The sequence below is a fragment of the Artemia sp. Qi Xiang Cuo genome, chromosome 15 (assembly GCF_049724085.1).
Source record: "Artemia sp. Qi Xiang Cuo chromosome 15, ASM4972408v1, whole genome shotgun sequence".
NCBI classification, from domain to species: Eukaryota; Metazoa; Arthropoda; class Branchiopoda; order Anostraca; family Artemiidae; genus Artemia; species Artemia sp. Qi Xiang Cuo.
The window spans coordinates 3,248,749-3,262,791 of NC_142808.1; the positions used below are offsets into that span (position 1 = coordinate 3,248,749).

A 14,043-nucleotide genomic window follows, 5' to 3' on the forward strand; every position below is an offset into this window, starting at 1 on the left:
CCCCTCAGTGGTCTTTTCCTTTTCCTTGATAATTTACTTAAAGTCTCTTCAATATCTATATCACGTCTTTAGCTGTGGACAATCATTCCCAAGGCTGCTCCATCTCTCTGCTTGAGTTAAGCCTCGTCTTGATTGATTAAATAATAAAAAAACAAGTTTTTTAAACTGAAAGTAAGGAGCGACATAAAACTTAAAACGAACAGAAATTATTCCGTATATGAAAGGGGCTGTCCCCTCCTCAACTCCTCGCTCTTTACGCTAAAGTTTTTTTTGTTTTAAAAAATGGATTGTGAGACAGAATCAAACTTTAGCGTAAAGAGCGAGGCGTTGAGGAGGGGACAGCCCCTTTCATATACGGAATAATGTCTGTTCATTTTAAGTTTTAGTGTCGCTCCTTACTTTCAGTTAAAGAAACTTATTGTTTTTTATTTAATTTCTGAACGTTGTTGGATTAATGCAGCTTTGATTTTGGGTCACCATACATGAATAATTAAAACGACATTTGCCTAATAATTTTACTTTTTTTTGGCTGAATGGCTTTCTCGAAATTTTGTTCTGACGTAACTTACGAATTAACTTACGTAACGAATTTTTATATTTGTATGTTTTTATTACGCCTACTAGGGGGTTCGGTCCAATTTCGAGGCTTCAGTCTTTACTTTAAATTTCGAATTTGGTCCAATTAACAAAATCCGAATGACAAATGCCGTTTATTTAGTTTAGTTAGCTCTTTCGAAAGTAATAATAAACTTTAGCGTAAAGAGCGAGGTATTGACCAGGGGCCGAACCCCGTCATATACGTAATAATTTTTGTTCGTTTTAAGTTTTAATGTTTCTCCTTACTTTCGGCGAAAAAAACTTGTTTTTTTTATTTAATTTCTGATCGTTTTTAAATAACGCTAGGAAATCTGGCACCCCCTTCTTAGAAATGTCCCTTCCCCCAAGATAAAATCCTACATGGACAGATTCTCCCCCGGAACCCCCTCCTCTGACCCCCCCCCCCACACCAGAAAAAAAATCCCTCCTGAAAACGTCTGTATATTTCCCATTAACCAATACTATATGTAAACAATGGGCAAAATTTATGATTTGTAGTCCTTCCCCCAGGAACTGTTGAGGATTAAGTCATCCTCAAGACATATTTATTAAATTTTTGACTATGCTGAACAAAATGGCTATCTAAAAATTTTGATTGGGGACTTCGTGAAAAAACTGACCGTGGGAGGGGGCCAAGTTGCCCTCCAATTTTTTGGTGACTTAAAAAGGGAACTAGAACTTTTAATTTCCGTTCGAATGAGCCCTCTCACGATATTCTAGGACCACTGGATCGATACGATCATCCCTAGGAAATAAAAAACAAAACCAAACAAAAAAAAAATTAAACACGCATCCGTGATCTTTCTTCTGGCAAAAATACAATATTCCACATTTTTGCAGATAGGAGCTTGAAATTTCTATAGTAAGGTTCTCTGATAAGCTGAATCTGACAGTGTGATTTTCATTAAATTTCTATGATTTTTAGGGGCTGTTTCTCCCTTTTTTTTGAAAATAAGGAAAATTTTCTCAGGTGCGTAACTTTTTATGGGTAAGAATAAACTTGATGGAACTTATATATTTGAAATCAGCATAAAAATATGTTTCTTTTGATGTATCTATTGGTATAAAAAATCTGCTGTTTAGAGTTTCGGTTACTATTGAGCCGGGTCGCTCCTTACTTACAGTTCGTTACCACGAACTGTTTGACAATATTCATCCTGCCAGCAGCAGGGCTGGCTTCGGTTCGACAGCCAATCATAGCCTTTGAAATGTTTGAAGGCTGTCCAATCATATTGGCAGTCCGATCATAGTTAGCTATCCAAAAATGATTCACCTACAAAAAATGCTGCCGGTAGGGAGAATGATGTCAATTAAGACGATGCTGATTGGAATCAATGATAAACCTTAGGTATCGCAGGTAATTCACTTGGTGCACTGACTTCCCAGATAACGACAAAACCACTAGCATCAGCAGGCATTCCTTGTCTTCAGAAGCTCACGTGAAAGGTCTTATTCAGGTTGATGCAGAGGAAATCAAATTTCATAAAAACTTCCAGACTTCTCAACGCTTCATAAGCTTTTAGTACAAGCTCATTAATAGACTTGGGGCATTTTGTCAATACTGGGTCCTCAGCAAAAGTAGTATCATAAATACCTTGAAGATAAAATCGTATGGTTTCGACATATATAGACTAAAGAAAAGGATCTAGATTGGAACCCTGAGGCACTCCACTTTTTAATGAATATGAGGATGAAACAATATAATTTAATAGCCTACTATCTGCATGGATCTTCTATGAAAGTAACTTTCAAGAATCAAGACGAGACTAATCAAGACTAGGCTTTACCTGCATCTCTCATTACTTACTTGCCAGATTGGGTTTTAAAAACTGCATTTTTTTTTTCAATGGTCTTAGATGGATGCTATCATTTTCCTGGTCGTTTCATGCCTCTGTTCGAGTTACCTGCATATTTCGTTACTTACTGGCCTTATTGGGTTTTGAAGACTGGACAATTTTTAAAGGGGAGGAGTTCTGCCTCTGTTCGCCTGCATCTGTTCGAGTTTCCTGCGTATTTCGTTACTTACTGGCCTTATTGGGTTTTGAAGACTGGACAATTTTGTAAAGGGGAGGAGTTCTGCCTCTGTTCGAGTTACATGCCTCTGTTCGAGTTACCTGCATATTTCGTTGCTTACTGGCCTTATTGGGTTTTGAAGACTGGACAATTTTTTAAAGGGGAGGAGTTCTGCCTCTGTTCGCCTGCATCTGTTCGAGTTACATGCCTCTGTTCGATTTACCTGCATATTTCGTTACTTCCTGGCCTTATTGGGTACTGAAGACTAGACAATTTTTTAAAGGGGAGGAGTTCTGCCTCTGTTCACCTGCATCTGTACGAGTTACATGCCTCTGTTCGAGTTACCTGCATATTTCGTTACTTACTGGCCTTATTGGGTTTTGAAGACTGGACAATTTTTTAAAGGGGAGGAGTTCTGCCTCTGTTCGCCTGCATCTGTTCGAGTTACATGCCTCTGTTCGAGTTACCTGCATATTTCGTTACTTACTGGCCTTATTGGGTTTTGAAGACTGGACAATTTTTTAAAGGGGAGGAGTTCTGCCTCTGTTCACCTGCATCTGTTCGAGTTACATGCCTCTGTTAAAGTTACCTGCATATTTCGTTACTTACTGGCCTTATTGGGTTTTGAAGACTGGACAATTTTTTAAAGGGGAGGAGTTCTGCCTCTGTTCTCCTGCATCTGTTCGAGTTACATGCCTCTGTTCGAGTTACCTGCATATTTCGTTTCTTACTGGCCTTATTGGGTTTTGAAGACTGGACAATTTTTTAAAGGGGAGGAGTTCTGCCTCTGTTCGCCTGCATCTGTCCGAGTTACATGCCTCTGTTAAAGTTACCTGCATATTTCGTTACTTACTGGCCTTATTGGGTTTTGAAGACTGGACAATTTTTTAAAGGGGAGGAGTTAAAAGACCTTTTCCCAGAGGAGGTTCATATTTATTTTGGCTATTAAAACATTTTTAATTTTGATACATTTTTAGGCTTTGGACCTGAGGATCTCTCGCGTGATTTAAGAATTTACTTGCAGTAATTTTAGCATCAGTTTGACATCATTAGCTGGGTATTTTCATTCTCTTTGTCGTCCCATAACTCTGTTCAAATTTCGAGTATCTCTTATTATGTACTTTCAGCTCTTTGGGAAGCTGACGCTAACGTCGACTTATTTTTAATATTAATTTAGAAAACTTCTTCCAAAAATGAAGTGTTTAAAAATGAAAAGAGGTGCATTAAATAAAAGACGACGAGGAGTAGTGCTAATGCCTTTCTAAAAGCCAAAGTGGAACTTTGCGCTGCACTGAAAACACTTTTATTTTGATAAGTGTGTTTTAATTTTTCATGAATGAAGGAATGAATGATTTTATTCAGTGATTAAACCCGTACAGAGTATTTCACTATCTAGTCTACAAAATATAGCATAAAATATCAAAAACTGAAAATCACAAGCAAAATACAAAACACCACAAAGAAACAAGGAAAAAGGAAAAACAATAAATTGACAACAATTATTAGCACTTAATAGTAATTAAATGAAAGGAAAAAAAAAAATAATACAATATCTAGTCTCTTTGTTCGGTTCAAGTATTCCAAAACGGCATACCGAGCCTCATTGATGAACCAGACAACATTAATATTAAAATTTTTAGAGTAATAAAAACCTTGTAGTTTATAATGTATTTCAGTTCTTTCGTTTTCCAAAGATTTACACTCAAAAAGATAATGATATAAAGTCTCCTCGTCCCCACAATCACAATTGGAACAATCACTTTTATTAATTCAACATAAAAATGAATTTAATTTACAGTGACTACTAACAATTTGGGTCAAATCATGATTAGCAGAAATTTGTGACTTGAAGAAGGTCAGTATGATCAGTAAAAACTGAAGGGTCCAGGGCTTAACAGCTTGGCAGAATAACTCATACCATTTCATATATAGGTTTTTACCTAAGGTTTTCCTAATTTAAATTAAATTATTAGAAGTAGAAAAGGAATTACCGAATAGAAAATTTACTTGCGAGTCCGTATAATGTGAATGATAATTTAAATTATAGGCCAGTAATCGGTCATTTCTCTATTTAGAGCTCGGGCTAAATATTTTTCTTGATATATCACTTATTGTTTAATGAATCCATCTAAAGCCGTATTGTATAATGGTGATCTATATAAAAATCTTTTGAAATAAGATAATGATAGATAATTTGTAATGAAACTGACTTTTTTACATTTTTTTTTTTTTAGCGCTGACAGCCATACGGGTATTGCATACAAAATGGTGGATTCAGTAGCAGCTTTGTATAATTTTCTTAGGGCACATGGTTTAAGACCCCAGGTGGTTCTGGCGGCATATAACAATTTTGTTAAATATTGTTCGGCGACTTTTATTTTGCTTTCAACATGATCATTCCATAGTAATTTTTCTATCAAGATTTAAGCCCAAGTATCTCACTTTACTACTTATTGGTATTCTATGGCTTAAAAACCGAAGATTAATCTGTTGGATTTCTCTTTTCTTCGTAAAGATGATAGCTTCGCATTTATTAACGTCGAAATTTAATCTATTTTCATCAGCCCATTTTTCTAATAGTGTAAATATCTTTTTTGCAGTATGATTTAGGAAATTAACATCTTTAGAAGATATTGTTATACAGATATCATCATCATACGCTTGTATTGTACAGCCTGTCGTTAACTCGTCCACATTAATAGACCATAAGAACGGAGAGAGTATGCTTCTTGTGGGCAAGATTTTTGAAGGATACGAGTTATATTATCAGCTTTATCACCATAAGAAACTGATCCATCTGATAGATAACTTTTAATCAACATAACTAGAGAAGTAGGACAACCTAAATCTAATAACTTTTTTAAAATCCCGGGGCGTCATGCATTGTCGGAGGCACCTTTGATATCAAAAAAAAGACAAAGTTTAATTTTATTCAACTGAATATTTTCTTCCGATGTTGTGATGAGTTTATCTGGAGCATCTATTGTTTATTAACCATTAACAAATCAAAACTGTTTGTTCGAAATCAATTCCTTATCAATGCGTAAATAACTAACTATATCTTATAGTATTCCTTAATTTGTCATAACATCAACAAAAAAGAAAAAAAAATCACCATAATAACAAAGATAACTGAAAGAACGAATAAAATTATTCTGACTGTTTAATGTATAATGATATTTATTCCTAGAAGACGGTACAATTTCGGATTTATTAACGTTTGAAAAGGAAAAGCGTATAGAATATATTTTGTTTTCAGTAAAGTGTAAATGACACTGGGCTCTAGAAGGCTTACGGATCGTTAGCCCCACTCGTGTTTGTGGTAATTTCTGTTGCTTTAAGTTTTACTTGATTATTCATTGTAATTTATGTTCATTTTAAGTTTCAATTAAGATTTTACTTTATTTATGCTTGTCTTTGGTTTTAAGCAGCTCTTTTTTTGAAAAACTTTTTTTGGATTTTTTAAAAAACTAATTTCTGTTAGTTTTCAATTAATCAGGATGACCATTGTCATGTCATGTCATTTTCATTTGGCATTAATTATTGATATCATGAATATGATTTGGATTAAGAAGGAAGTTCCTAGTGATTTGAGGAAAGTTTTAATTAAAGCATAATATAACAAAGCTAGTAAGTATGAACCACAGAGGCATGACCTCACCGATGGAGTAAATCAGACTTCACCGATGGAGTAAATAAAATAATAATATTCCTGAATTGCGAAGAAAAAATTGATGAGATTGGAATTTCCAGAAAAAGAGTAAAGATTTGAACGAAGTGACGTAAAAGATGAGTGTGCTCAGTTGTGTTGGCCTCGCTTGGTTCGCTGCTGTGATAAGTTGTTAGTAGCAGCAGTTTAGAAGTTGACCAGCTTTGATATGCCCGTCACCATGGGCAACTTTTCGTCACAAGTTTATCAGTAATCTAATTGATTTCCAACTGCACCGTATTTTTGCAAGCCAATCATATTAGTTTTTTTTTTGAAGGGGCAAATACCTCTACCTTTTAAAAACCTGATTTGTTTTAAAACCTCATGTATGCAGTTTTGGCCAGTCAAAGGAACAAAAACTTTGAGCCACAAGATTTTTTTTTAAGTAATCCTTCCGTTTCTCTGTGGCTCTATTGTACGCAGGAGTGAATTATTTGTCGTTTACTTTTCCAAGAAGAGGTACCAAATTATTATCTTATATGTAAAAGGATATGGCACTTAAATAAATAAATAGAAAATTATTTTTGGATTTTATTCAGATATGAATTTTACTTTTTAGGAGCTTAAAATGGTTCGTCGCAAGGGAGTGTATGCACCGGTAGCCCCAGAAAAAACAAACGGCACTGGAAATGGAGATGTGTCTGGATTAAAGCTTGAACAACAACGTGAAAGCTGTTATGTGAATGGCGAAGCTACTTCTTTCCTAACTAATGAGGAATTGAATTATAGCACTGTGCTAAATCGATCTAAAAATGGTGATAAGTGTGGCTTAGGTGATTGTTTTTCGCCAAGATGTATTCAGCCATTAGCCTCAAAACAAATGTTTCTCGTTGTGTTTTGTCTCACCTGTATTTTGCAAGGAATGTTTTATACTTATTTCGCAAGTGTACTTACAACCCTGGAAAAACTTTTTCAAATCCGTTCGAAAACAACTGGAATGATAATGAGTGCCACTGAAATTGGACAAATTGTGGGGTCTCTTCTTTTGTCCTATTATGGTGGCCAGGGCCACAGACCGAAATGGATTGGATGGGGCACAGTGCTGTTTGGTTTGGCCTCTTTGTTTTGCTCGCTTCCCCATTTCCTATTTGGGATTAATGTTGAAACAGCTCAGAACGCCAATTTTAGCGGTTTTCGTTTCGATGATTCCGAATTACTTTGCCATTCAGATAAAGGCAACAAAACAAGCTTAGAAGGTATGTTGGTATCTCGAAAAATATTTAGCAGTAAAACAATACAAAAAAAGTATCTGAATCAAAAATGCACTTGTGTATCTGAAAAAATATTTGCATTTTTGCACAAATGCATTTCATGCATTTGTAGAAAACAGTAGCTTTTGTGGTTGTTATTTTGTTGATTCACCATTTAAATAAAGTCAGTAAACAAGCTTAGAAGGTATGTTGGTACCTCAAAGAAAATTTAGCAGTAAACTAATAATTCAAAAAAGGTATCTAAATCAAAAATGCACATGCGTTTTTGCAAAAATACATACCTTTTTGCGAAAATGCACGTCCATGCGTTTTAGCACCGCTAGTTTTCGTGGTTGTTATTTTGATGACTCCGAGTTGCTTTGCCATTCAGATATGGTCAGTAATTCAAGCTTAGAAGGTATGTTGGTATTTTAAAGGAAATTAAGGTAGTGGTGCATTTTGCGGACACTTCTATATACTGCTAAAGAAGTCAAGTTTGGTTAATGCTAATGAAATAAAATAATATAGCATGAATATATAATAGTTTATAAACAAACTTGGGCTATATATTTGCACATTAGGGAAGGTGGGGGGTACAGCATAGCATATATTAAATACGTAACCTAACCTAACCTAGGAACCTTTTCCCCTTCTAAACCCCAAAAAACAATCGTTTAAATATTGTAACTAATTGAGAAACCACGACTCTGAAGTCATTTATATATAGTGGTCTCTTCAGAATAACCTGTTTGACGGGTTATTTGTGACTGGTTTCCTTGTACAATATATAGAAGTGTCCGTATAATGCACCAGTACCGGAATTAAAAGTAAAACCCTTAATGTAAAAAAAGGTATCTGAATCAAAAATGCACCTACGTATTTGCAAAAATATATACTTTTTTTTGCACAAATGTATGCACATGCGTTTTTAACATCGCTAGTTTTCGTGGTTGCTATTTTGATGACTCCGAGTTGCTTTGGCATTCAGATATGGTCAAAAATACAAGCTCTGAAGTTTTGTTGATATTTTAAAGAAAATTAACAGTAAAACCCATACTATATAAAAAGTATCTGAATCAAAATGCACATGCATTTTTACAAAAATTCAAAAATGTATGTACAAAGATTTTTAGCGAACGCTAGTTTTCGCGGTTGTTTTTTTCCGAATTGTTTTACCATTCAGATGTGGTAAATAACATAAGCTTAGAAGGTATGTTGGTATTTTAAAGGAAATTATTAGTGAAACCCTTAATGTAAAAAGTATCGGAATCAAGAAGCTTACCAGTTTTTGCAAAAATTCAAAAATGCATACACGAGGATTTTAGCGAACGCTGGTTTTCGTGGTTGTTATTTTGATGACACTGCATTGCTTTGCCATTCAGATATTTGTAAACTATTAATGCAATAACAAGATACTTGAGCTAAAAAAGAGCAACTTTCTTCGTAATGAAGAAGAACTGAGGATACCTACAGTAACTTTCACCATTGCTTGGAAAGGGGGCCTCCTCTAAAAATCAGTCTTCGCTTCGTTATGAATAATAATCGGATCATCCCAGTTTTTAAAGCATTAACTTTAATTTTGGGAATTTTACTGTATTTTGCCGTAAAATTTGGGAAATTGGGAATTTTACATAAAATTCTGTTGCGAAAAAGCTGAAAAAAATCAACTCTGTTTGGGTGCGAATATTCGCAGTCTGTGCAGTGGGATTTTGCAAAAATGACGGCATTTTCGTATTTTTAGTGCGAAATTCGCAATAGGATTTTGAATTTCGCCTCTGGTAAAACCAAGCGTAACTCGGACGCTTAAAAGACAGGATGATTTTATTAAGTATAATACTGGGTCATTTAAACAAATTGTAATTTTTCCAAGAAGCAACTAAATAAGAACACAAATAGAAAAATAAACAAAAAACACTAGAACTCAAAAGAATTACCAATTCCCCGGGATTGTCCCAGATTGTATAAGTTTGTTAAAGACCTTTTTTAATCTTTGTCTCTTTTAATTCCCCTTTGGACTTTTGTCTGAATTTCTTATTCCTGATTCTTGCATCCTTAGAACGAGGTCCTTATTTTGATTCTCCTCATCTTTTCTTCGTTAGATTTTCTTCGTTATATCTTCGTTATATTAACATTTTGATTACTAAATATCAATATATGTAGGCATATTAAACTGACAATGCACATTCATTTGTAATTTTTTCAGTAAGTGCAAATTTTGTTCTGGCCTTGGGCAGGCATAGGGGTTTTGATCCCTACTCATGTTAATTTCTGCTCGTTTTGAGTTTGACTTGGTTATTTATTGTAATTTCTGTTCGTTTTGGGTTTCATTTATTTATTGATGCTGATTTGTGGTAGTTTCACGCTTGGTAGATTATTTGATTTGATTTTTGCTCGTTTTTGGTTTAATGGAGTTCTTTACCTTTCTTTGAAAAACTTATTTGTGGAAAAAGTTTTTTTTAATTAATTTGTGTTCGTTTTATATTGACGTAGTCTTTTCAGGGAAAAAAGAAAATAATCCTTTAAATCTTTTCTTTTTTTTTAAGACTTTATAGTTTGGCCTGCTATTTGTGTGCTGGAGAAAAAATTTCAGCAATTTTTAATAACAAACACCCTTTTAAAAATCTGGACACAAATAGTAGTGTTTAATTTAGTTTCATACCTCCTCTAGTTGACCTGAAATGGAAAACTTGATACCATTCGCCAAAAAATCTGTTTACTTTCTTTGAAAGCTTGGATACACTTACACTATTTTGATTTGGTTAAATTTTAAGAGCAGAAGAAGTCTGAACATAATACCCTCAGTCGTTCTTGGAATACTGCTGAGATGCTTTATTGGGAATTAGCATTAACATAGTTCATTTTGATTTAATCTTAAGGCAATATTTAGTTTTTAAACATAATGGGAAATTGGGAGGGTGGGCGTGGGAGGGGGATTAGTTGCCCTCCAATAACTATTGACTATTAAAAAGGGCATCAGCCCTTTCTATTTTCAATCAAAAGAGCCCTTTTCGAAGTTCCCACGACAACTCCCTCGATACGAAGTGCCCTGGTCTAAACAACAACAATAAAAAAAATAGTAAATTATACCCACATCAATCTTTCAAACAGTTCGTGGTAACGAACTGTAAGTAAGGAGCGACCCGCCTCAATAGTAACCGAAACTCGAAAAAACGGAATTTTGATGCCAATAGATACATCAGAAGAATTATATTCTTATGCTAATTTGAAACATGTAAATTTTATCTAGTTTTTTTCTACCCGTTAAAAGTTACGTACCTAAGAAAATTTGCAGTATTTTCGAGAAAAGGGGAAAACAACACCTAGACTTCATAAAACTTTAATGAAAATCACACCATCAGATGCAGCGTATCAGAGAACCCTACTTTAGAGGTTTCAGGCTCCTATCTGCAAAAATGTGGAATTTTGTATTTTTGCCAGAAGAAAGATCACGGATGCGTGTTTATAGCTATTTTTTTTCTATTTTTTTTTCCCAGGGGTGATCGTATTGTTCCAGTAGTCCTAGAATATCTCGAGAGGGCTCATTCTAACGGAAATTAAAAGTTCTGTGCCCTTTTTAAGTGACCAAAAAAATTGGAGGGCAACTTGGCCCCCTCCCACGCTCATTTTTTCCCAAAGTCACCCAATCAAAATTTTGAGACAGCCATTTTGTTCAGCATAGTAAAAAATATAATAAATATGTATTTGAGGATGACTTAGTCCCCCACAGTTCCTGGGGGAAGGGCTGCAAGTTATAAGCTTTGCCCATTGTTTACATTTAGTATATGTTATTGGGAAATATACAGGCGTTTTCAGGAGCAATTTTTTTCTTGTGGGGGTCGGGGTCAGTTTTGGGGTTACGGGGGAGGATCTTTCCATGGAGGATATTTCCTTGGGAGGAGGCACATTTCTGTGAAGATTTCCCAGCATTATTAGAAAAACGGTCAGAAATTAAATAAAAAAACAAGTTTTTTTTCAACTGAAAGTAAGTAGCAACATAAAAAATTAAAATAAATAGGAATTGTAATGTGTATAAGGGGGGTCGCCTCTTAGTCAACACCTCGCTCTTTACGCTAAAGCTTTTTTAGTACTCTCAAAAGAGCTATCTATTCTAATTAACCGGCCTTTGTGATTCAGGGGTTTGTGATTCGAACAAAATTCGAACTTTAGGGTAAAAAGCGAGGTATTGACTAGGGAGCGAACTCCCTAATATCTTTAATTGAAACATACGAATATAGAAATTCGTTACGTAAGTTAATTCGTAAGTTGCGTCAGAGCAAGATTTCGAGAAAGCCAATTAGCCAAAAAAAGGAAAATTAATTTGCGAATTTCCTTTTAATTATTCATGTACGGTGAGCCAAAATCAAAGCTGCATTAATTCAAAAACGTTCAGAAAGTGACTAAAAAAACTAGTTTTTTTTACTGAAAGTAAGGAGCGACATTAAAACTTAACAAACAGAAATTATTCCGTATATGAAAGGAACTGTCCGCTCCTCAACGCCTCGCTCTTTACGCTAAAGTTTGACTCTGTCTCACAACTTTATCTTTTAAAACAATAAAAAACTTTAGCGTAAAGAGCGAGGTGTTGAGGAGGGGGCAACCCCTTTCATATACGGAATAATTTTTGTTCGTTTTAAGTTTTAATGTCGCTCTTTACTTTCAGTTAAAAAAACATGTTTTTTTAGTTAATACTATAAAAATGTCAAGCCTTCCAATCACTTTCGACTATTAAAAAGGGGACTAGGCCTTTCGATTTCCAATCGAATGATCCCTTTTTGAAACGACAACGCTTTCTGTAAACACCTTATATGCCTCCAGGGCATAAATTACAACATATGAAGCTAAGAGAGGAAAGGAAATAATAAATGAAAAATAAAGCCAAAAAAGGGTGAGAAAACGAGGATTTTGTCAGCCAGTCGCAAAAACATGAAGACAAAAAACAAGCAAATATTTCGACAAGGACCTCCGCCAAGTCGTCCTCAGTGCTAAACAAAAAAGAAAAGAAAAAACAACAAAAAACAACCTTTTTGGAGTTTACTGTACAAGATACGAACAGACACCCAACCCTAAGGTTGTAATAAATTACAACCCTTACCCTAAGGGCCGTTAGGGTGGTTCTCATCATCTAAGACCTAATTTCCAGAACTTTCAACTACGTTAAACAAAATGGCTATCTCAAAATTTTGATTGGATGTGTTTGTGAAAATGGTGGGCGTGAGAGGGACGTTAGTCGCTCTCCAATCACTTTCAACTATTAAAAATTGCAATAACCCTTTCAATTCCAAATCAAATGAGCTCATTCGAAGCTTCTACGACAAAACATTCAATAAAAACCCTATATGGCCCTAAGCCAAAACTTACATCCCTTGCCATAAGGGCTGCGGGGTGTGTCATTCTCAAAGACCTAATTTCCAGAACTTTCTACTACGTTGAACAAAATGGCTATCTGAAAATTTTGATTGGATGTGTTTGAGGGAATGGTGGGCGTGAGGGGGGGTTTAGTTATCCTCCAATCTCTTTCGACTATTAAAAGGGTACTAGCCCTCTCAATATCCAATTGAATGAGCCCCTTTTGAAGTTTTACGACAACTTTAATCTATAAAAAACCTTATATGGCCCCAAGGCATAACTTACAATCTTTACCCTTGAGGCTCTGGGGGGTTTGTCATCCTTAAATACATAATTTCCAGAACTTTCAACTACGTTGAACAAAATGGCTATCTCTAAACTTTGCTTGAATGTTTTTGGGGAAATGGTGGGCGTGAGAGGGGGGTTTATTACTCTCCACTCACTTTCGACTATTAAATAGTGCAATATCAATTTCCAATCAAATGAACCCTTTTTGAAATTTCTATAACAACTTTCTATATAAACTTTATATGCCCCCAGGGCTTAATTTACAACCCTTGCACAGAAGACTGAGGGGGTTATCATCATAAAAGACATAATTTCAAGAACTTTCAACTACGTTGAACAAAATTTATATCTAAAAATTTTGATTAGATGTGTTTGGGAAAATGGTGGGCGCGAGAGGGGCGTTAATCGCTCCCCAATCACTTCCAACTATTAAAAAAGGCACAAGCCCTTTCAATTTCCAAACAAATGAGCCCTTTTTGAAATTTTTACAACAAATTTCTATATAAACCTTATATGCCCCCAAGGGCTCGGGGGGGGGGGGTTATCATCCCAAAAGACCTAATTTCCAAAATTTCAACTACGTTTAAGAAAACGGATATCTCAAAATTTTGATTGGATGTGTTTGGGAAAATGGTGGGCGTGAGAGGGGCGTTAGTCGCTCTCCGATCACTTTCAACTATTAAAAAAGGCACAAGCCCTTTCAATTTCCAACTAAATGAGCCCTTTTAAAGTTTCTACGACAACGCTTTCAATAAAAACATTATATGCCCCCAGGGCATAACTTACAATCCTTGCACTGAGGGCTCTGAGGGGGTTATCATCCTAAAAGACCTAATTTCCAGAACTTTCGTCTACCTTGAACAAAATGGATATCTCAAAATTTTGATTTGATGTGTTAGG

General features: G+C 35.1%; 1 protein-coding gene across 3 annotated transcripts in view; it reads left to right on the forward strand.

Moving 5' to 3' along the window:
- Oatp74D (Organic anion transporting polypeptide 74D) overlaps positions 1–14,043 on the forward strand; it is a 204,348-nt gene that overhangs the window by 83,911 nt on the left and 106,394 nt on the right. For all 3 annotated transcript variants that reach the window (XM_089101351.1, XM_089101353.1, XM_089101352.1), the window contains exon 3: positions 6,879–7,515. In XM_089101351.1, the coding sequence (XP_088957477.1) occupies positions 6,888–7,515 (628 nt within the window). In that variant the 5' untranslated portion in view covers positions 6,879–6,887. The remainder of the gene's footprint in view (positions 1–6,878; positions 7,516–14,043) is intronic.